The sequence below is a fragment of the Salvelinus namaycush genome, chromosome 16, assembly GCF_016432855.1.
Source record: "Salvelinus namaycush isolate Seneca chromosome 16, SaNama_1.0, whole genome shotgun sequence".
NCBI lineage: Eukaryota > Metazoa > Chordata > Actinopteri > Salmoniformes > Salmonidae > Salvelinus > Salvelinus namaycush.
In genome coordinates this window covers 3,017,541-3,040,433 of record NC_052322.1, presented here as the reverse complement: position 1 = coordinate 3,040,433, position 22,893 = coordinate 3,017,541, and the positions used below count along the sequence as shown (strand labels likewise).

At 42.6% G+C, this 22,893-nt stretch overlaps 1 protein-coding gene across 1 annotated transcript in view; it reads left to right on the top strand.

Annotated features, from left to right (window-relative positions):
* LOC120060908 (conserved oligomeric Golgi complex subunit 7-like) overlaps positions 1 to 19,313 on the top strand; it is a 28,583-nt gene extending 9,270 nt beyond the window's left edge. The window contains exons 7-19 of the mRNA XM_039010337.1: positions 562 to 684; positions 1,017 to 1,215; positions 1,756 to 1,883; positions 2,844 to 2,998; positions 7,994 to 8,110; positions 8,328 to 8,393; positions 8,601 to 8,787; positions 9,026 to 9,166; positions 12,550 to 12,633; positions 14,554 to 14,668; positions 15,633 to 15,776; positions 18,518 to 18,705; positions 19,040 to 19,313. Of these exons, the coding sequence (XP_038866265.1) occupies positions 562 to 684; positions 1,017 to 1,215; positions 1,756 to 1,883; positions 2,844 to 2,998; positions 7,994 to 8,110; positions 8,328 to 8,393; positions 8,601 to 8,787; positions 9,026 to 9,166; positions 12,550 to 12,633; positions 14,554 to 14,668; positions 15,633 to 15,776; positions 18,518 to 18,684 (1,626 nt within the window). The 3' untranslated portion in view covers positions 18,685 to 18,705; positions 19,040 to 19,313. The remainder of the gene's footprint in view (positions 1 to 561; positions 685 to 1,016; positions 1,216 to 1,755; positions 1,884 to 2,843; positions 2,999 to 7,993; positions 8,111 to 8,327; positions 8,394 to 8,600; positions 8,788 to 9,025; positions 9,167 to 12,549; positions 12,634 to 14,553; positions 14,669 to 15,632; positions 15,777 to 18,517; positions 18,706 to 19,039) is intronic.
* Positions 19,314 to 22,893: the final 3,580 nt, after the last annotated feature.

The following is a 22,893-nucleotide window of genomic DNA, read 5'->3' as shown; positions in this document are numbered from 1 at the left end:
TGATTCTCGAGTCAGTAAAACGGGTCATTCAAAAATAATGAGTTATTCGCAAGCTGCCCATCACTATCACAGATTTCTCTGTTTTGGCTTCAGTCATGGGTGATCTGCCGCTGCTGTGGTGGCTGTTCGGACATAGTTTTCACATGCTTCGCATGACTTTCTCTTGTGTTCCAACACAGCGTTGCATGGAGTGCAAAACAATTAGCTGTGACTTTTCTCGATAAATAAAATGGATTCCTGTTCATTGTTCTGCCTGTCAGTTGTAATCTGTCAGTTATCAACCATCAGATTCACACACTGGCAGGGAAAAAAAGTTTGAAGAGTGGTTTGATTGGGCTGTTTTCTGCGGTAACAGTGGTCGAAATTGCGAACTCTCTTTTGATCGGACCTTTTATGCAGTAAAAGTGCGTGATTGGTCAAAATTGCGAGCTCTTTCATATTTCGCATGGTTTGTTTGATTTTTGCATGAATTATACGGTCGCGGAATTGCGGAATCCTGGAGGGACTGTAATTGCTAGGGTCTTACAGGGTTGATCTGTAGGAGTGTGTGTTTGTTTCCAGGGTCAGCTGGTGAGTGTGTGGCAGGATCTGTCTCAGAGTGAGCTGAGTCTGAACCAGCAGCTGGCTGAACTCTACGACACCCTGCTCTCCACCTGGCACTCACAGCTACAGTGGAGCAGCCAGGTATACTCACACACACGCTGTCTCATACCGTAACACGCACACCTAGGCATCTTTCACACACTTCGTCTCACTGTAAAACACACAGCTAAGTATCCTCACACTAAGTACAGCAACACACACCCTAGGTATCCTCACACACTCACGCCATAAGTTATACACCATTTTCATAGCATAACTTACGCTGGTTGGCTGTACAATAACACACATTTGCCTTTTGCTTTAATGAACATGTCTGCAGAGCGTCAAGGATACACTATATCCATGTTTATTTTGCAATCTACAGCCTAACCCCATGTCCCCAGTTGACTGTGTATCATCTACCCCCCCACCAGGTATTTAAGAACCCGTACGAGGTGGTGACGGTGCTGCTGATCCAGACCCTGGGGGCCATGGTGCCCTCCATCCCTGTGTGTCTGAGCACGGCCATGGAGCGCGCCCCCCAGGAGCAGCGGATGGACACCTTGCTGGAGCTCCACCACACCGCTGCCACCTTCGGCAGGAGCCTGGAGCAAGCTATGCTGCCACACCTGGGTCTGTTCACCTGCTACTACTCATATGTAGTTTTAGGCCTATCATTTGTTATTTAACAGGGACGGTGCATATTCATCAACAAGTCAGTCAATGCTGAGTTGCGAAATAGTGCTGGGTTTTTAGCTAGGCAGCTTATTTTCCTCCTTAATCAGTTGTCAACAGGGAGAGTGATGATATAGATGTTAATATTGTATTCATAAAAGACCTGGGTTAAATACATGTCAAATACTTGCAAGTATTTAAGGTGCCCTTGATTTGGCTTGACGTTTGCACTTTTGGGACTATTCCATAGGTAACATAATTATAGTAGGGAAACTAAAGTAAATGCAGCTCAAGTATTTGAAAGATCTGCTCATTACATGTTTATAATGACTAATGAATTGTAATGATGTATAAGGATGAATCCTGACTTTAGCTCCACCCACGTAATTCAAACTTCCTTAGGATTGATGTTAAATGAGCGATTTGGGGGGAAAAGTTCAGTGCTCACAGTTCAGACCTCAAGGTACTGTAGATTTACGTTGTGGTTGTACCTCTAAGGTGAGAACAACTTGCTGAAGGTGAATGAGCTGGTCAGTTCCCTGTACGACCCCTACAAACCCTACCAGCTGCAATATGGCGACCTGGAGAAGTCCCACCTCCTCATCCAGATCAGCGCCATGCCCCTGGTGAGACACACGTACAGTCAGGTCCGAAATGATTGGCACCCTTGATAAAGATGAGCAAAAAAGACTATAAAATAAATAATACAATTACTGAGATATATTGTATGCTCAAAACAATTTAAACGAAAGTAATTATTATATATATTTTTTAAACATAATAATGAGGCTATATACAGGGGGTACAGGTACTGAGTCAATGTGCAGGGGTACAGGTTAGTGAAGGTAATTTGTACAAGTAGGTAGGGGTAAAGTGACTATGCATAGATATTAAACGGCGAGTAGCAGCAGCGTAAAAACAAAGGGGGGGGGAGTGTGTCAATGCAAATAATTGTTCAGCACTCTTATGGCTTGGTGGTAGAAGCTCTTAAGGAGCCTTTTGGACCTAGACTTGGCGCTCCGTTACAGCTTGCCATGAGAGAACAGTCTATGACTTGGGTGACTAGAGTCTTTGACAATTTTCCGTGCCTTCCTCTGACACCACCTAGTGTATATAGGTCCTGGATGGCAGGAAGCTTGGTCCCAGTGATGTATTGGGCCGTACGCATCACCCTCTGTAGTGCCTTACGGTTGTATGCAGAGCAGTCGCCATACCAGGCGGTAGTGCATGTACTTGTTAGTGTTTTGTTTGCATTCTGATAACGTTCATTAGGCTTTTTTTGTGTGCAGTGCTGGTAATACCATATACCCCGGTATGACACAAGGGTGGTATGAAAATCTGGATAACGCCCAACCCTATACAGACACACACACACACACACACACACACACACACACACACACACACACACACACACCCCAACCCTGATACAATGGTAATTTCATATTTTAGTGTCATACCTGGGGTAGGCAGGTGGAAAGGACCATGTGACCATTGACTGTGTACCTCTTTCCTTCTCTCTTCATTACACTTTCTCTCCTCCCTCTCCCTCTACCTCTTTCTCCTTATCACCCTCCCTCTATCAGGAGCGTGGGGAGGTGATAGACTGTGTGGAGGAGCTGAGTCACTCAGTGGGGAAGCTGTTTGGCCTGGCCAGTGTTGCTGTGGACCGCTATGTCAAATTGACCGACGGCCTGGCCGTGTGTGGCCTCCTCAAGGCCCTCAAAGCCCTCTTCACCAAGTAATTATACACTTCAGTTCATACTTGCACACACTTAATTACACTACACAGTACACGGCTACAAAGTACAAACACTTACAGTGGGGTCCGAGTTATTGACACCCTTGATAAAGATGAGTAATAATGACTGTATAACCAACATCATTTAATTACTGAGCTATGTTGTATGCTTTTAAAAAATTCAGAAATTATTTTATACTAATACAATTGCTCAGTGAAATACATTTTGTTTTACCCTTTACACTCATACACATGAGTTGAAAATGTCTAAATTATAAAGCAGTGGCTGTACAGTTGCATGCTATACATGACGTCAGACGTGCTCTGCACAGCACAGCGCTGTATGAATTGCCTTGTCAAAGCCCAACACTGTAAGATTGTATTTTATAACTTAGCTAGTTACGTTGGCAGTGTAATAACCTTTCAAATCATGCCCACCTGACCCAGATTGTGATTTATAATGGACCGTTTCTGGATTGCGTAAAGAACAACAGTAAGTGTGTGATGGCGGGGATGCAGGGTTGTGTTCAAAACAAAATACCTACAAGTGTGCTTGCTGCCGTTCCTCAACGGCACAGGTAGGAGAGCTTAAAAATGCACCTCTCCCTGATCAAATCTGTAATACCCGCATGTTTCAAGCAGACCACCTTAGTCCCTGTGCCCAAGAATGCAAAGGTAACCTGCATAAATGACTACAAACCGGTAGCACTCACGTCCGTAGCCATGAAGTGCTTTGAAAGGCTGGTCATGGCTCACATTAACACCATCATCCTGGAAACCCTAGACCCATTCCAATTCGCATATCGCCCCAACAGATCCACAGATGACGCAATCTCAATCTCCACACTCCCCTTTCCCACCTGGACAAAAATAACATTTATGTGAGATTGCTGAGCGTTCAACACCATAGTGCTCATCACTAAGCTAAGGACCCTGGGACTAAACACCTCCCTCTGCAACTGGATCCTGGACTTCGTGATGGGCTGCCCACAGGTGGTAAGGGTAGGCAACAGCACATCTGCCACGCTGATCCTCAACACCGGGGCCCCTCAGGGGTATGTGCTTAGTCCCTTCCTCTACTCCCTGTTCACCCACGACTGCGTGGCCAAGCACGACTCCAACACATCATTGTTTACTGATGACACAAGTGGTAGGCCTGATAACCGACAATGATAAGACAGCCTATAGGGAGGAGGTCAGAGACCTGGCAGTGTGGTACCAGGACAACAACCTCTCCCTCAACATGAGCAAGACAAAGGAGATGATCGTGGACTACAGGAAAAGGAGGGCCAGACAGGCCCCCATTAACATCGTCAGGGCTGTAGTGGAGCGGGTCGAGAGTTTCAAGTTCCTTGGTGTCGACATCACCAACAAACTATCATGGTCCAAACACCAAGACAGTCGTGAAGAGAGGCACGACAACACCTTTTCCCCCTCAGGAGACTGAAAAGATTTGGCACGGGTCCCCAGATTCTCATAAAGTTCTTCAGCTGCATCATTGAGAGCATCCTGACCGGTTGCATCACCGCCTTTTAATGGCAACTGCTCGTCATCTGACCGTGTGTGTCTGTATAGGGTTGGGCGTTATCCTTCATACCATCCTTGAAATGTTTTTATGACAAAAATGAAAACACAAATCAGGCCAAACTCTTTGGTCCTTTAAAAACCTGCTGTATATAAAATATTGTATGCTATAGCTTCGAAAATAAATAAATAAATGTGACTCTGGATGACAACATAATGACGTTAGTGTCCAACAGTAGGGCTGTTTTCCTAAAGAACTTAAATCTGCTTCATGTTTTGTTTCCTTGCCACGATACTAACGAGTATCGCGATACTGGTATCGTTCCGGCCCTATTTTCCTGGAATGTTCTTATCATGTTACTGAATATATCCAGGGTATTTTCAGAATTTGTTATCAACAAATGCAGCGAAAAGTACAGTAAATGTAAAATTCACATAAAATCAACAGTGTAATGTCTGGATTCAGTTTTGTCAGGTGAACTGTTGTCCTCACCTTTTGGTCTAATAATTTTACCCATACTCTCAAATCAAATTTTATTGGTCACGTGCCGAATACAACAGGTGTAGATTTTACAGTGAAATGCTTACTTATGAGCCAATTCCCAATGTCCAGAGTTAAAAAGTAAGTCCAATATTTGCTAAAGGTAACAAAATAAAAACAATAACAAGGCTATTTAGAAGAAGTATCAGTACCAAGTCAATGTGCAGAGGATCGAGGTAGTTGAGGTAATACAGTATGTACAGTTGAAGTTGGAAGTTTACATACACCTTAGCCAAATATATTTAAAATCAGTTTTTCACAATTCCTGACATTTAAACCTAGTAAAAATTCCCTGTCTTAAGTCAGTTAGGATCACCACTATATTTTAAGAATGTGAAATGTCAGAATAATAGTAGAGAGAATGATTTATTTCAGCTTTTATTTCTTTCATCACATTCCCAGTGGGTCAGAAGTTTACATACACTCAATTAATACTTGGTAGCATTGCCTTTAAATTGTTTAACTTGCATCAAATGTCTCGGGTAGCCTTCGACAAGCTTCCCACAATAAGTTGGGTGAATTTTGGCCCATTCCTCCTGACAGAGCTGGTGTAACTGAGTCAGGTTTGTAGGCCTCCTTGCTCGCACACGCTTTTTCAGTTCTGCCCACAAATTTTCTATGGGATTGAGGTCAGGGCTTTGTGATGGCCACTCCAATACCTTGACTTTATTGTCCTTACGCCATTTTGTCACAACTTAGGAAGTATGCTTGGGGTCATTGTCCATTTGGAAGACCCATTTGCGACCAAACTTTAACTTCCTGACGGATGTCTTGAGATGTTGCTTCAATATATCCACATCATTTCCCTCCTCATGAAGCCATCTATTTTGTGAGGTTCACCAGTCCCTCCTGCAGCAAAGCACCCCCACAACATGATGCTGCCACCCCCGTGCTTCACAGTTGGGATGGTGTTCTTCGGCTTGGAAGCCTCCCCCTTTTTCCTTCAAACATAATGATGGTCATTATGGCCAAACAGTCCTATTTTTGTTTCATCAGACCAGAGGACATTTCTCCAAAAAGTACTATCTTTGTCCCCATGTGCAGTTGCAAACCATAATCTGGCGTTTTTATGGCGGTTTTGGAGCAGTGGCTTCTTCCTTGCTGAGTGGTCTTTCAGGTTATGTCGATATAGGACTCGTTTTACTGTGGATATAGTTACTTTTGTACCTGTTTCCTCCAGTATCTTCACAAGGTCTTTTGCTGTTGTTCTGGGATTGATTTGCACTTTTCGCACCAAAGTACGTTCATCTCTAGGAGACAGAATGCGTCTCCTTCCTGAGCGGTATGACGGCTGCGTGGTCCCATGGTGTTTATACTTGCGTACTATTGTTTGTACAGATGAACGTGGTATCTTCAGGCGTTTGGAAATTGCTCCCAATGATGAACCAGAGTTGTGGAGGTGTACAATTTTTTTTCTGAGGTCTTGGCTGATTTCTTTTGATTTTCCCATGATGTCAAGCAGAGGCACTGAGTTTGAAGGTAGGCCTAGTGGGTGTGGGTGTGCATAGAGCCAGTGCAAGCGAGTCGGTGCAAAACAATTCAAGATAAATAATACGAGGGTCAAACAAACTGACAAACTGACTTGTTGGAAAGGTGGCATCCTATGGCGGTACCACGTTGAATGTCACTGAACTCTTCAGTAAGAATATTCTACTGAAATGGTTTGTCTATGGAGATTGCATGGCCATGTAGTGTATGTTATCGGATTAATCCTGGAACATATTCCAGTATGTGCTAGCGAAACAACAGTCCGGTAGCTTAGCATTCGCTTCATTGGACCACTTCCTTATTCAGCGTGTCTTGGAAATTCTTACACACGGACACTCAAAGTCAATCTTAATGAATCATTGTTTATTGTCAGCGCGCTGGTGTTTTTATAAAAATATATATTTTTATACATTCATTTAAATTGACTTACTGAAATCAGTTGCCGTCCCTCAATTGTTCATGGATGATGTGTCTCCTCCTGGACAGCTCACATTAAGGGACTGGTCTGGGCGGGTTCTCGTCCTCTTTTGGTCAGACGGGAATTTCCCTCACGCTTCATAAAATGCGCCACCGGTTTTCCTCGCAGACCCTCACTGGAAAGCTCCGCAGGCAGAATCAATCATGCTGTTTGTTGACGCCAAATTGTCATGGAAATTCTTACACAGGGACACTCAGTAAATCTGAAATGAATCATTGTTTATTGTCAGCGAGCTGGAGAGGTTCCAACCAACTCAATGCACCATAGTACACATCAATCAGGAGCTCTGCTGGGGCAGTCCCAGCAGTTGTCTTATATACGGCTATACACAGACAAGTTATATTTGCGTGATTTAGCATGACTAATTCATCATTACTGCTTTTGTTTCATTCATGTGACCGACCAATACTGTTTCATAACATGTGACAGACCAACACCTCACGAGGCTTCTCCTCTCTAAGCTGAGACTGAGAGATATTTAGTTTGTTCTCAAAACAAGGTCTGGGCATACTGCCAAATTGCAGCTACTGATAAGAGGAGGATTTGTTCAGTCAACCACTTGCATGAACACAGAATTTTTTTATAGAACAGCACATGAAAAGCACAAACATTCAAATTTCCATTACACTGGTACTTCATCTTTTGAGTTTTTGCTTGTCAGCAGGAATCAGGAGGATAGAGTTATGGTCAAAGGGAGGGCGAGGGAGCGCATTGTATGCGTTTCTGTGTGTAGAGTAAAGGTGATCAATTGTATTAGTATAAAATAATATAATTTCCCCCCCAATTTTTTTTGCATACAATAACTCATTCAAATTATTTATTTTATTCAGTCATTATTGCTCGTCTTTATCAACGGTGTTAATAATTTCAGACCCCACTGTATATACTACACAGTAAATGTGAATATTCCTGTTGACTTTTGCCCATTGCCCTCACCTATGTGTCTTGGTCATATTTTCCACAGGTATGTGTCAGACTTCTCCACCACTCTGCAGTCAATCAGGAAGAAGTGCAGGTTGGAGGACTCGCCCAGTGCTGCTGTGTTCCAAGAGGATTGGACCGCCTTCCAGAACTCTGTCAGGTGGGTTTTGTGCAAACTGAAACCAAACTCTGCTGACTCTGATATTTTCCTTTGCCCATTTGTAATTTCAGGACGGTTCCAACAACCATGGTTAATGTGTAACCAGGCCAGTGCAGTACAGCTCGGCTGGGCTTGGCTCAGTAGTTTGAAAAGGATATAGCTGTGCATGAACTGTATTTAACTTTTTTTGAATCCCCATGTTTCCTCTGCATTGCAGGATCATTGCCACCTGTGGGGAGTTGCTGAGACAGTGTGGTGCCTATGAGCAGCAGCTGTCAAACAAGTAAGACCAACATCATCACAATTGCTGAATTCCAAATCAACCCCCAGCCCCTACTCCGTAGCTACCCGACTCCCCGACTGATATCCATTCTTACTTCCCCCATTCTCTTGCCATGTCCTATAGGTGAAGTTTACTAAAGTACATTTTATTTAAATGTGCATTATATAGTGCATGGGTCTCAACACACCGTACATTATGATCCTATAGGATCCTGGCCACGGCAGGGAAGTACCTGTCTGAGTCATACAGCCCTCTGAGCCTGGCGGGCATCCAGGAGGCCAGCTCCACGGAGAGGAAGACCAGCGGCAGGAACCCCTGGCAGGAATACAACTACCTGCAGAGGGGCAACATGGCAGAGTACAACAGCCTGATGGAGGTCCTCTACTCCCTCAAGGTATGGATGGTGATGCTGATGGAAAATGGAGATGACTTGGCACTGTTAACTTTAATTTGTGTCTGCGTTTTAGTTTTTTAGAATGGGTACAATCAGGGAGAAAATATAGTCTTGAGATTAATGACTTTGTCCTTTTTGCTTCGTTAAAGCCTTGTAATGCAATTTAAGTGTGAGTATATTTTTAGGGAGTTAGGTCTGTTGTGAGGTCTGGCATGTTCAAGTTGCCATTGCTTTGTAGGAGAAGGGGACAGGTAACTCCAGTCTTCTGGCTGAGCCCCGAGTGGCTCTGACCCGTCTCAACCAGCAGGCCAATCAGCTGGCTTTCGACTCTGTCTTCCTGCAGATCAAACATCAACTCTGCCTGGTCTCCACAATGGAGGTGAGTGTGTGTGTTTATTAGAGAATGACCAGTGTTTTTTTTTTTAGGGCCGATGCCAATTTTTGGGGGTCAAGGAGGCCGATGGCCGATATTCAATATCATTACATTTGAAAAAATGTTGGACAAAATTTCCATGAGATGCATTAACTTCTTATGGCTGCATCCCGCTACCGGTATCGATATGACAACAGCCAGTGACAATGCAGGGCGTAAGTAATTACAATTTAGCAAATTAACACTGGAGTGATAGATGTGCAGATGATGACGTGCAAGAAGAAATACTGGTGTGCAAAAAAAGTAAATAAAAACAATATGGGGATGAGGTAGGTAGTTGGATGGGCTATTTACAGATGGGCCGTGTACAGCTGCAGCGATCAGTAAGCTGCTCAGATAGCTGATGCTTAAAGTGAGTGAGGAAAATATAAGTCGCCAGCTTCAGCGATTTTTGCAATTCGTTCCAGTCATTGGCATCAGAGAACTGGAAGGAAAGGCGGCCAAAGGAGGTGTTGGCTTTGGGGATGACCAGTGAGATATACAGTGGGGCAAAAAAGTATTTAGTCAGCCACCAATTGTGCAAGTTCTCCCACTTAAAAATATGAGAGAGGCCTGTAATTGTCATCATAGGTACACTTCAACTATGACAGACAAAATGAGAAAAAAAATCCTGAAAATCACATTGTAGGATTTTTAATGAATTTATTTGCAAATTATGGTGGAAAATAAGTATTTGGTCAATAACAAAAGTTTATCTCAATACTTTGTTATATACACTTTGTTGGCAATGACAGAGGTCAAATGTTTTCTGTAAGTCTTCACAAGGTTTTCACACACTGTTGCTGGTATTTTGGCCCATTCCTCCATGCAGATCTCCTCTAGAGCAGTGATGTTTTGGGGCTGTTGCTGGGCAACAGCCCCAACATTCAACTCCCTCCAAAGATTTTCTATGGGGTTGAGATCTGGAGACTGGCTAGGCCACTCCAGGACCTTGAAATGCTTCTTACGAAGCCACTCCTTCGTTGCCCGGGCGGTGTGTTTGGGATCATTGTCATGCTGAAAGACCCAGCCACGTTTCATCTTCAATGCCCTTGCCCTTGCCCTTGCATCACGATACATGGCCCCATTCATTCTTTCCTTTACACAGATCAGTCCTGATCTGCCCGAAAGCATGATGTTTCCACCCCCATGCTTCACAGTAGGTATGGTGTTCTTTGGATGCAACTCAGCATTCTTTGTCCTCCAAACACAACGAGTTGAGTTTTTACCAAAAAGTTATATTTTGGTTTCATCTGACCATATGACATTCTCCCAATCTTCTTCTGGATCATCCAAATGCTCTCAAGCAAACTTCAGACGGGCCTGGACATGTACTGGCTTAAGCAGGGGGACACGTCTGGCACTGCAGGATTTGAGTCCCTTGCGGCGTAGTGTGTTACTGATGGTAGGCTTTGTTACTTTGGTCCCAGCTCTCTGCAGGTCATTCACTAGGTCCCCCCGTGTGGTTCTGGGATTTTTGCTCACCGTTCTTGTGATCATTTTGACCCCACGGGGTGAGGTCTTGCGTGGAGCCCCAGATCGAGGGAGATTATCAGTGGTCTTGTATGTCTTCCATTTCCTAATAATTGCTCCCACGGTTGATTTCTTCAAACCAAGCTGCTTACCTATTGCAGATTCAGTCTTCCCAGCCTGGTGCAGGTCTACAATTTTGTTTCTGGTGTCCTTTGACAGCTCTTTGGTCTTGGCCATAGTGGAGTTTGGAGTGTGACTGTTTGAGGTTGTGGACAGGTGTCTTTTATACTGATAACGAGTTCAAACAGGTGCCATTAATACAGGTAACGAGTGGAGGACAGAGGAGCCTCTTAAAGAAGAAGTTACAGGTCTGTGAGAGCCAGAAATCTTGCTTGTTTGTAGGTGACCAAATACTTATTTTCCACCATAATTTGCAAATAAATTCATAAAAAATCCTACAATGTGATTTTCTGGATTTTTTTTCTCATTTTGTCTGTCATAGTTGAAGTGTACCTATGATGAAATTTACAGGCCTCTCTCATCTTTTTAAGTGGGAGAACTTGCACGATTGGTGGCTGACTAAATACTTTTTTGCCCCACTGTACCTGCTGGAGCGCGTGCTATGGATGGGTGTTATGGTGACTTATAGATGAATATCTTCAATATGCACCTCGGAATTGGATAAGGACACGCGCGGTTGCGTCACGGATGTGTCTGTCTTAACTTGGCCCTGAGGCAGCAAAGCAGCCCTAAACCATGATGCTCCCTCCACCATAGTTTACAGTGGGATTTTTTATTTTTATTTTACCATTGTTTAACTAGGCAAGTCACTTAAGAACAAATTCTAATTTTCAATGACGGCCTAGGAACAGTGGGTTAACTACCTTGTTCAGGGGCAGAACGACAGATTTTTACCTTGTCAGCTCGGGGATTCGATCTTGCAACCATCCGGTTACTAGTCCAACATTCTAACCACTAGGCTACCGGGATGAGGTTTTGATGTTGGTGTGCTGTGCCTTTTTTACCTCCACACAGTGTTGTGTGTTCCTTCCAAACTCCACAACTGTAGGTTCATCTGTCCACAGAATATTTTGCCAGTAGTGCTGTGTAACATCCAGGTGCTCCTTTGTTTGGACAGCAGTGGCTTTGTCCATGGTGTCCTCCCATGAACACCATTCTTGTTCAGTGTTTACGCATTGTAGATTCGAGATGTTAGCATCTTCCAGAGATTTCTGTAAGTCTTTAGCTGACACTCTAGGATTCTTCTTAACCTCATTGAACATTCTGCGCTGTCCTCTTGCAGTCATCTTTGCAGGACGGCCACTCCTAGGGAGAGTAGCAACAGTGCTGAAATTTCTCCATTTATAGACAATTTTTCCTACCGTGAACTGACTTTTAGAGATATTTTAGTTACCCTTTCCAGCTTCATGCAGGGCAACAATTCTTAATCTTATGTCTTCTGAGATATCTTTTGTTCGAGGCGAGGCGTTCACATCAGGCAATGCTTCTTGTGAATAGCGAACTCAAATTTTGTGAGTGTTTTTTATGGGGCAGGGCAGTTCTAACCAACATCTCCAATCTCGTCTCTTTGATTCGACTCCAGGTTAGTTGACTCCTGACTCCAATTAGCTTTTGGAGAAATAATTAGCCTAGGGGTTCACATACTTTTTCCAACCTAAACTGAATGTTTAAATGATGTATTCAATACAGACAAGAAAATACAATAATTTGTGTGTTATTAGTTTAAGCACACTGTTTGTCTATTGTGACTTAATGAAGATCAGATCAAATTTATGCAGAACTCCACGTAATTCCAAAGGGTTCACATACTTTTTCTTGCCACTGTATGTTCCATCTTGTACCATGGCTGTTATCAGAGCCGAGATGCAGGAGGTTTTGGAGAGAGCTATGCTGAAGACCTGCCTACCTTCAGCTTGTCCCCACAGGAGTACATCACCAATGTAAGTTTTTCCTGCAATGGGCTCAACATCTACAGGCTAATTCAAGTTTAAAGTAAAATATACTTTTTTATATGTATTGTCATGACTCTCTCGCCTTGATGAGGATCACAGGTGCCAGATCAGCCTTGCACATGGCTGACAGATAGCTAGACCCTCCCCTCTCTCCCACAGGTTAGGAGAGGGGGGGAGTTGGGACGGTTTTATGACTTAATAGCCGGTCATAAATAGTTGGCACAAACTCTCCCTCTGGCTCTCTAGTATGGGAATGCAAAAATGTCTTTGTTCCAGAGACTTTTGCCGCCAAAACCTTTTTTCTCCAAGAGAATTAACTTTGGAACAATATTCATAAGATAGGAATGGTCTGTGGGGATTTAAAGAATAATCCTGTCATGTTGCTGTTCATTTTGTGATGTCATTAAAAACTATATAACGGAAATGCTGTAACTTAGTAAGTAAACACATTCTAGCTTTAAAGTTTCCATCCAATAGGATGTTAATAGAAAATGAAGAACGATGAAACTATTTCTGAAAAGATTGAAATGTGATTTTAATCTTCTAATGAGATAATGGTTTTCATGTCCCTTGCACACTAAGCCACGCCCCTAATGAGGTCAGAAGAGCATGTCAGTGAGATGGAACCGCCTTTCCGACCAGAGTGCTTAAAAGAACTCACTAAGAATTAACACAGCAGACCAAAATATGCCGAGTTGCTGCTGACATGTAAAGTGGTCAGGAGCCTGAACCTGAATAATCAACCTTGAGACCACTAGGAGACCAGCCTGACGGACAGCGTGAGCTGAACGTTACTAATGGTTAAAACTACAAGACCAGACAGCGTGGAGCGGTGGCTACATGGCTGAAAATGGTGAGACCCGTACATTGCAGGGTTACTACTGGCGTGTAAAGTGGTCGGATGCTGTACCCTGAATAATCAACCATTATTCTACACGTCTACACGTTCAAATGGTGAGAATCTGGAGCTCTCAACTTCAACACGAGAAGATAACCTCACCTAGGAGACCAGAAACATTCAGTCTGCAGCTGTGCATGTAAAAGTGCTCCAAGAACTTTGACTAAAGACACAAGTTGGGAAGGAGAATCCCCACAGACCATTGGTACATCTGAAGTATCTGTCTAACAAGCACTCCACTACCAGAGAAACTCTACAAAGATGGACATTGTGACCTCTGATGGACCACCATAGCCTTACATATAGCCACTACCCATAGACGGATCGATTGGTTTCAATGGATAGATGACGATCAGGGACAGCTATGTGTAAATATATATTGCATTTCTAATCGGAATGAGCGGTGGTTAGGGTGCTAAGTATTAATATTTCTGTGAGTGTAGCTTCCAAATGTATCCAAGTGTTGTACCCCTCCCTCTCCATATGTGTAACAAGCCGTCATATCTTGTCAGTCCACTAGGGACTTTTATCTCATGTATGTGTATTCTGTGTTGTTATTTAGTCGGTTAGTAAATAAATGATTAAATCGAGTACTGGATATTCAGAAGGGCTAGGGTTCTTGCAGATCCAAGGATTATGCGATGTTCAGAATGAGACTGAGTTAATAAGTGACTGTTATTGATGTAAGAGATATCATCTTTAGTTTAAGATGGTAACTCGTTAAACAACTTTTCCCGTGGTGCCCCAAATTCCTAATTAGTTAATTGTTAAATGATTAATTTAATCGAGTAACAATTAAACGTAGTTAGTTGATACAATAAATAAGTAATCAGATTAATGATCGTCATGTCACGACAGTATTATGTAATACATAGCCTGTCTTCAGAAAACAATAGTGGGGTTTTCTATTAGAAATGTTCACAGTTAGTGTTACTACAGTACCATGAATGTTCAGGCTAGCAGACATGAGTGTGTTAAGGTGGCTAACTGCCTGTGTTTCTCCCTGACAGATAGGACAGTACATCATGTCTTTGCCGCTCCACTTGGAGCCCTTTGTGACGCAAGAGGACCCGGCACTGGAATTGGCTCTGCATGCAGGCAAACTGCCCTTCCCTCCTGAGCAAGGTGACTGTCTCTCCTCTTCTCTCGCCTGCTCTCTTTCTGTCTCTCCCTCCATCTGTCTTTGAAATTGTGTTTTCTACATTGGATAAAAGTAGAGGCTCAGAGCAACAACATTGTGTATCATACACTGCATTTGAGGAACAATGGGAAAGTAACTCTGCTTTGAAAGTTGATCAACTTGTAAACTCACTTTTGAGAAAATGGCCTTTTTGAATGTTTTGGTATCTAGTGAAGAGCTCTTCTTTGTCTACACCCATTCAGCATCATTCACACCCTCTTAAGCTTTAGCCCCACCCATCTCGTTTCACTCTCGGAGCGTTCAGAGCGCACAGTTGACGCTCTGGCCGATTTTATTTGTTTACCTCTGGATAACATGAAAACAGCCTAACCAGCTCTGCTGGCAACAATTTCACTATGCTTTTTTGCAGACGTTTACTGACACCGGCCATATTCAACGGGTGCTGTACACGTCACATAACGAGCCAGCCAGCTAATGTTAGCTATTGAAACAACAATGAACCGTGCCAACAATGCCACACTGTTGGGAGCTAACCAACCAGGTTCAATGTTAGCTAGCTAACATTAGGCTCTAACCAGAAAAGCAAACGGCTCTGGGATACGAATAACAACGTCAGCTAGGGAGCCAGCCGGCTAACGTTAGCTAGCTAGCTAACAGTACACTTTAGCTTGAAATGAAACCACTTTCTGTCAAAATAGAAATGTGTAACATCTGTAGCTAGCTATCTTACCTGTATACATCATCATGCATGATGGACGTGTCTCCCTGTCAGGAATGCCATACCACGGTTTCTCTTAGTTTGAATATATAATCCGGAGACAGGTGTTTTCTACATCTCTTTAGCCATCATACTCAAATTCCACTGATTTCAAAACTTGATCCTCCAGTAAGCATTTCACTGTAAACCTGTTGTATTCGGCTCATGTGACAAATAACATTTGATTTGAGGTGATGACCTTCCGGAGCTGGACAACACGGCAGACTACTGGCTGGGCTCTATCGCCAGGGCGACGATGCAGACGTACTGTGACGCCATCCTGCTCATCCCAGAGCTCACGGCCCACTCTACCAAACAGCTGGCCACCGACATTGGTACCTGACCAACATCACTTACCTACAAAATGTGCTTGATAGATCTAGAACTAGAGAACTATGTTGTACATGGAGCAAACATGTTTATAAGTATGTCATTGCTTCTTGTGTGCCGTTTGATCACCTGGAGTTGGTTGTTTAGAAAAAATCTAATTCTACTGTGGGTTTTTATCTACAGAGTCATAACATTTTCAGACGATTTAACGTAAACCAAGAAGCAATAAATACTTATACACACATTGGTTGTAAGTATGAAGTTATTTGTAACTACACTGATGTTGCTAGTAATAGAGCATCATCAAGTATTCCACTTGCCTACTTGCCAAAGCATCAATAAGTTTATCATTAAGCTTTGCAGGTACACTCTACATCTATTTGTAATCTCGGAAACTCACAACTAAAATGTTGCGTAAGTGCATCATATGCTCGATTAAGTTCAGGGGGGAGATGTTAGAGAAAGGTACGGACGTGACTTGTGAAGTCTCTCCACCCCCCTTCAAGTCTATAGGATGTTCCCCTCCCTTTCAGAAATTCGAAAGATGCGAGCACCGGAAAACAAATCTGCAAACTGTTCGTCGTTGTCGTCACATCCCACAATCATCTGTTGACAGACGCTGCGATACCATTTATGTTACTTCTCCACAAGAGATGAACTGGTAATTATATAGTAATAATGTAGTAATTAATAGGTATAATATACAGTGCCTTCAAAGTAGTCACAGCTTTACTTTTTACAGCCTGAATTTACAGCCTGAATTTTAAAATAGATTAAATTGAGATTTTGTTTGTCACTGGCCTACACACAATGCCCCATAATGTCAGTGGAATTATGTTTTGGGACATTTCTACAAATTAATTAAAAATTACAATCTGAAATGTCTTGAATCAATAAGAATTCAACCCCTTTGTTATGGTAAACCTAAATAATTTCAGGAGTAAAAATGTGCTTAAGATCTATGTGTGAGGTTGTAAGTAATAAGAACATTTCCCAGGACATAGACATATTTGATATTGGCCGAAAGCTTAAATTATTGGTAATCTAACTGCGCTGTCCAATTTACAGTAGCTATTGCAGTGAAGGAATACCATGCTGTTTGAGGAGAGTGCACAGTTATGAACTTGAAAATGTATTAATAAACCAATTAGGCACATTTGGGCAGTCTTGATACATTTTGAACATAAATGCAATGGTTCATTGATCAGTCTAAAACTTTGCACATGCACTGCTGCTATCTTGTGGCCAAAATATAAATTGCACCTAGATTCCGAAGTCATATAAGATGATAAAGTAAAACAAAAAAAAACATTTTTTTTTCCTTTGTATTATCTTTTACCTAATGTACATTAATTTCGCAGTTCCACAAACTTCAAAGTGTTTTCTTTCAAATGGTATCAAGAATATGCATGTCCTTTGCCTCAGGTCCTGAGCTACAGGCAGTTAGATTTGGGCATGTCATTTTAGGCGAAAATTGAAAAAAAAGGGTCCGATCTTTTTAACAAGTCACATAAGTTGTATGGACTCATTTTTTGTGCGATCATAGTGTTTAACATATTTTTTTTTCTGTACCCCACACAAGGTATGTAAGGTTCCTCAGTCATGCAGAGAATTTCAAACACAAATTCAACCCCAAAGACCAGGGAGGTTTTCCAATGCTTCGCAAAGAAGGGCACCTAATGGTAGATGGATACAACAACAAACAGACATTGAATATCCCTTTGAGCATGGTGAAGTTATTAATTACACTTTGAATTGTGTATCAATACACTCAGTCACTACAAAGATACAGGCATCCTTCCTAACTCAGTTGCTGGTGAGGAAGGAAACCACTCAGGATTTCACCATGAGGCCAATGCTGACTTTAGAATAGTTAGAGTTTAATGGCTGTGATAAGAGGACACTGAGGATGGATCAACAACTTTGTAGTTACTCCAAAATACTAAACTAATTGACAGAGTGAAAATAAGGAAGCCTGTACTGTAACGATCGTCGTATGAAGGAGTGGACCAAAACGCAGCGTGGTGAGTGTTCATGATAAATTTAATACTCAAAACACTCGAACAAAATAACAGAGGGAAAACCGAAACAGTCCTGTCAGGTGCAGACACTAAACAGAAAACAACTACCCACAAAACCCAAAGGAAAAAGGACAACTTATATATGATCCCCAATCAGAGACAACGATAGATTGGGAACCACACCAACATAGAAATAAACTAGAATACCCACCCTAGTCACACCCTGGCCTAACCAAAATAGAGAATAAAAACCTCTCTATGGCCAGGGCGTGACATGTACAGAATACAAATATTCCAAAACATGCATCCTGTTTGCAACAAGGCATTAAAGTGAAACCTAAACATTTTTGGCAAATCTAACTTTTTGTCCTGTATACAAAGTGTTATGTTTGGGGCAAACCCAATAAAACACATTACTGTGTACCACTCTTCATATTTTCAAGCATAGTGGTGGTTGCATCATGTTATGGGTATGCTTGTAATCGTTAAGGACTGGGGAGTTTTTCAGTATAAAAAAGAAAGGGAATGGCACTAAGCACAAGCAAAATCCTAGAAGGAAACCTGGTTCAGTCTGCTTTCTACCAGACACTCTGGTGAATTCACCTTTCAGCAGGACAATAAACACAAGGCCAAATCTACACGAGTTGCTGTTAATGCTTTCTGAAGGCACTAGTACTGTGTTTTCAGTGTGTCTGTAACAGTGTTGGTCTTCTAACTCCCCACAGACTATCTGAGCAACGTGATGGATGCTTTGGGCTTGCAGCCCTCCAGGACCCTGCAGCAGATAGTGACCCTGCTGAGGGCCAAGCCAGAGGAGTACAGACTGACAGCCAAACTGCTACCCCGTAGACTGGTGTCCACCATCGCTGCCCTGAGGGGGCTGGACCACTGACCACGATCACACTCTAAACAGGTATAGGACTATGGACAAAAATGAGCTCTTTTGCTAACTCTGGCACATTGACATTTATATGAACACTGAAATGTTGATTTAATGTGCACTGTCCCTGTCACATAAGTCAAACATTATAAATATAGGGCCCAGAGTTCTCTCACCCTAACACAAATATGTTGTTTCCTTCCTGACCTGTGTTGGTCAGACATATCTTGTGTTTACACCTGACTAAAAAACAAATCCCATGTCAAAGAATTTAGATGAAAACAATCAAATGACAAACATTATACTAAGTATAAATATGGATTTATGTAATGTAACAATCACAAACAATCTGTTTCCCTTTCTGTAGATATGATAACTAGAATCTGGTGTCTGGACCCCTGGTATGGCAGAAACCTGAGAAGTCTCCATTTAGGGATATTCCCATCATGAAATGGCTATAAGCAACATCTGGTTATCAAATATTTAAACTGCTTTGGCATCATACTGTTTGTTGTCTTTTTTTTATATTGTTTTCTATTATGGCTAATTTCTGGAAATCAAGGTAGAAATGGTTTTGCTTATTTGTAATGTACTGGAATCTGTCCACTGATTTAATAAACGTCTGGCCTCTTTTTCTTCAAGTCTTTGATAATGAAGTTAATTGAAGATTCAAATTAAAATGTCTGATTTAAAGGAGACCTTTTATTTTTAGAACCAAATCTCTGTGATGTAAATGTCATGTTATAGAAGGGTTCAGACACCTCTTCTGTGATTTAACTTGTGTAGTATGGGGCCCTGAAAAAATATGAACAAAGGCAACAACAACAAAAAAGACCCAAATACGTCCTTTTCGAAACGGCAAAGCTCTGTTTAGTGACGCAGGTTGTTAGATGTTGTACACATGAAACTGTTATTCCGAACTTTATCCACAACATTATACTCCATGTTTTTGCGAAATATTATGTTTTATTATTTTTTGTGCCTCTGTCCATTCCAATGTAAAGAAAACACTTGAGTAAATGAGAGGTACAAAGTACACTGAACAAAAATATGAACGCAACATGCAACAATTTCAAAGATTTTACTGAGTGACAGTTCATGTAAGGAAGTCAATCAATTGAAATAAATGTATTAGGCCCTAATCTGTGGATTTCACATGACTGGGACAGATATTTTAAGAAGTTAGGGGCGTGGATCAGAAAACCAGTCAGTATCTGGTGTGACCACCATTTGTCTCATGCAGCGTGACTTCTCCTTCGCATAGCGTTGATCAGGCTGTTGATTGTGGCCTGTGGAATGTTGTCCCCCTCTTCAATGGCTGTGCGAAGTTGCTGGATATTGGCGGGAACTGGAACATGCTGTCGATCCAGAGCATCCCAAACATGCTCAATGGGTGACATGTCTGGTGCGTATGCAGGCCATGGAAGAACTGGGATATTTTCAGCTTCCAGGAATTGTGTATAGATCCTTGCGACATGGGGCCGTGCGTTATGTTGAAACATGAGGTGATGGAGGTGGATGAATGGCACGACAATGGGCCTCAGGATCTCGTCACGGTATCTGTGCATTAAAATTGCCATCAATAAAATGCAATCGTGCTCATTGTCCGTAGCTTATGACTTATTCCTTATGACCCGGCACAGCCAGAAGAGGACTGGCCACTCCTCATAGCCTGGTTCTTCTCTAGGTTTCTTCTTAGGTTTTGGCCTTTCTAGGGAGTTTTTCCTAGCCACCGTGCTTCTACATCTGCATTGCTTGCTGTTTGGGGTTTTAGGCTGTGTTTCTGTACAGCACTTTGAGATATCAGCTGATGTACGAAGGGTTATATAAATAAATTCGATTTGATTTGACTGCCCATACCATAACCCCACCGCCACCAAAGGGCACTCCACACTGCCCTTTACCACCTGGACAAAAGGAACACCTATGTGAGAATGCTATTCATTGACTACAGGTCAGTGTTCAACACCATAGTGCTCTGAAAGCTCATCAATAAGCTAAGGACCCTGGGACTAAAGACCTCCCTCTGCAACTGGGCCGGGGCGGCAGGGTAGCCTAGTGGTTAGAGCGTTGGGCTAGTAACCGAAAGGTTGCAAGTTCGAATCCCCGAACTGACAAGGTACAATCTGTCGTTCTGCCACTGAACAAGGCAGTTAACCCACTATTCCTAGGCCGTCATTGAAAATAAGAATTTGTTCTTAACTGACTTGCCTAGTTAAATAAAGGTAAAATAAACTGGATCCTGGACTTCCTGATGGGCTGCCCCCAGGTGGTAAGGGTAGGTAACAACACATCCGCCACGCTGATCCTCAAAACAGCGGCCCGTCAGGGGTGCATGCTCAGTCCTCTCCTGTACTCCCTGTTCACTCATGACTGCACGGCCAGGCACGACTCCAACACCATCATCAAGTTTGCCGATGACACAACAGTGGTAGACCTGATCACCGATAACGACGAGACAGCCTATAGGGAGGAGGTCAGAGACCTGGCCGTGTGGTGCCAGAATAACAACCTATCCCTCAACGTGATCAAGACAAAGGAGATGATTGTGGACTACAGGAAAAGGAGGACCGAGCACGCCCCCATTCTCATCGACGGGGCTGTAGTGGAGCAGGTTGAGAGCTTCAAGTTCCTTGATGTCCACATCACCAACAAACTAACATGGTCCAAACACACCAAGACAGTCGTGAAGAGGGCACGACAAAACCTATTCCCCCTCAGGAGACTGAAAAGATTTGGCATGGGTCCTCAGATCCTCAAAAGGTTCTACAGCCTGGTATGGCAACTGCTCGGCCTCCGACCGTAAGAGGGTAGTGCGAACGGCCCAAGTCAACACTGTGGCCCAGCGCCCTGCCATCCAGGACCTCTATACCAAGCGGTGTCAGAGACTCCAGCCACCCTAGCCATAGACTGTTCTCTATGCTACCACACGGCACGCGGTACCGGAGCGCCAAGTCTAGGTCCAACAGGCTTCTAAACAGCTTCTACCCCCAAGCCACAAGACTCCTAAACACCTAATCAAATGCTACCCAGACTATTTGCATTGCCCCCCCCCCCCCCCCCCCCCCTTACACCGCTGCTACTCTCTGTTGTTATCATCTATACATAGTCACTTTAATAACTCTACCCACATGTACATCTTACCTCAACTAACCGGTGCCCCCACTCATTGATTCTGTACCGGTAGCTGTATAGTCTCGCTACTGTTATTTTACTGCTGTTCTTTTATTACTTGTTACCTTTATTTCTTATTTTTATCTGTATTTTTAATTTTTGTTACTGCATTTTTGGATAGGGGCTCGTAAGAATGCATTTCACTGTAAGGTCTACACCTGTTGTATTCGGCGCATGTGACTAATACAATTTCATTTGATTTTGATTCTACCGAGATCCATTTTATCTTTGAAGGGTTCTTCCTAAAAACCTTTATGAATGGTTCTGAATTATGAATGGTTCTACCAGGAACCCTTTTATTCATAGGAACCCTCTTTGAACAGTTCCAACAGCCATATTAGCCTTTCAAATTAGACTCTTTATACAGTATATCATAAGGTCTTTATTTTTATTGACTAACACAGTGGCGTTAGGAAACTCCTGGTTTACAGGCCACATCAGGCCTGCAAGTCACATTATGCTGGCTGAAAAGAGATGTGTATTGAAGCTATCCAACAACTGAAACTTTTGAAATTTGCATTCAGAATGATTGCCAAAGTAGGGTAGGTTAAGATAGGAGACTACCTTGATCATCTAAACTGGAACAACAATCTCAGTAATGGGTGCAATAAATCCAACCACTAACAGATTGTATTAGTTTAGAAATCTGTATGCTATTTATCTTGGTGTAGCATACAATCAATCAACCAATCAAAGTAAGTGCAAATACACAAATTGAAACAAACAATTCTGAGTATCCATCTGCAGTAGAGCATGCTGGGAAATATGATTATGACGGGTGTGGTTTTGAGTGTTTTACTCTACAAAATGTGCACCATACAATACACTGCTGGTTCACTCATATGCCTTTCTTATCTCCTATAGAGTACCACAGTATGAGTCAAAGTACCCATAACACCTTCCGGTCAAACAGGGGATGTGGGCTAATTTCATTTGGGGGGGGGGTTCCAGGTGAATACATTAATAAAAGTCACCTTGTCCTAGAGAGATTTATACGATTATCAAAACGTCACGCCAGGGTAAGCCTAGATGAAACACAGACCTTAT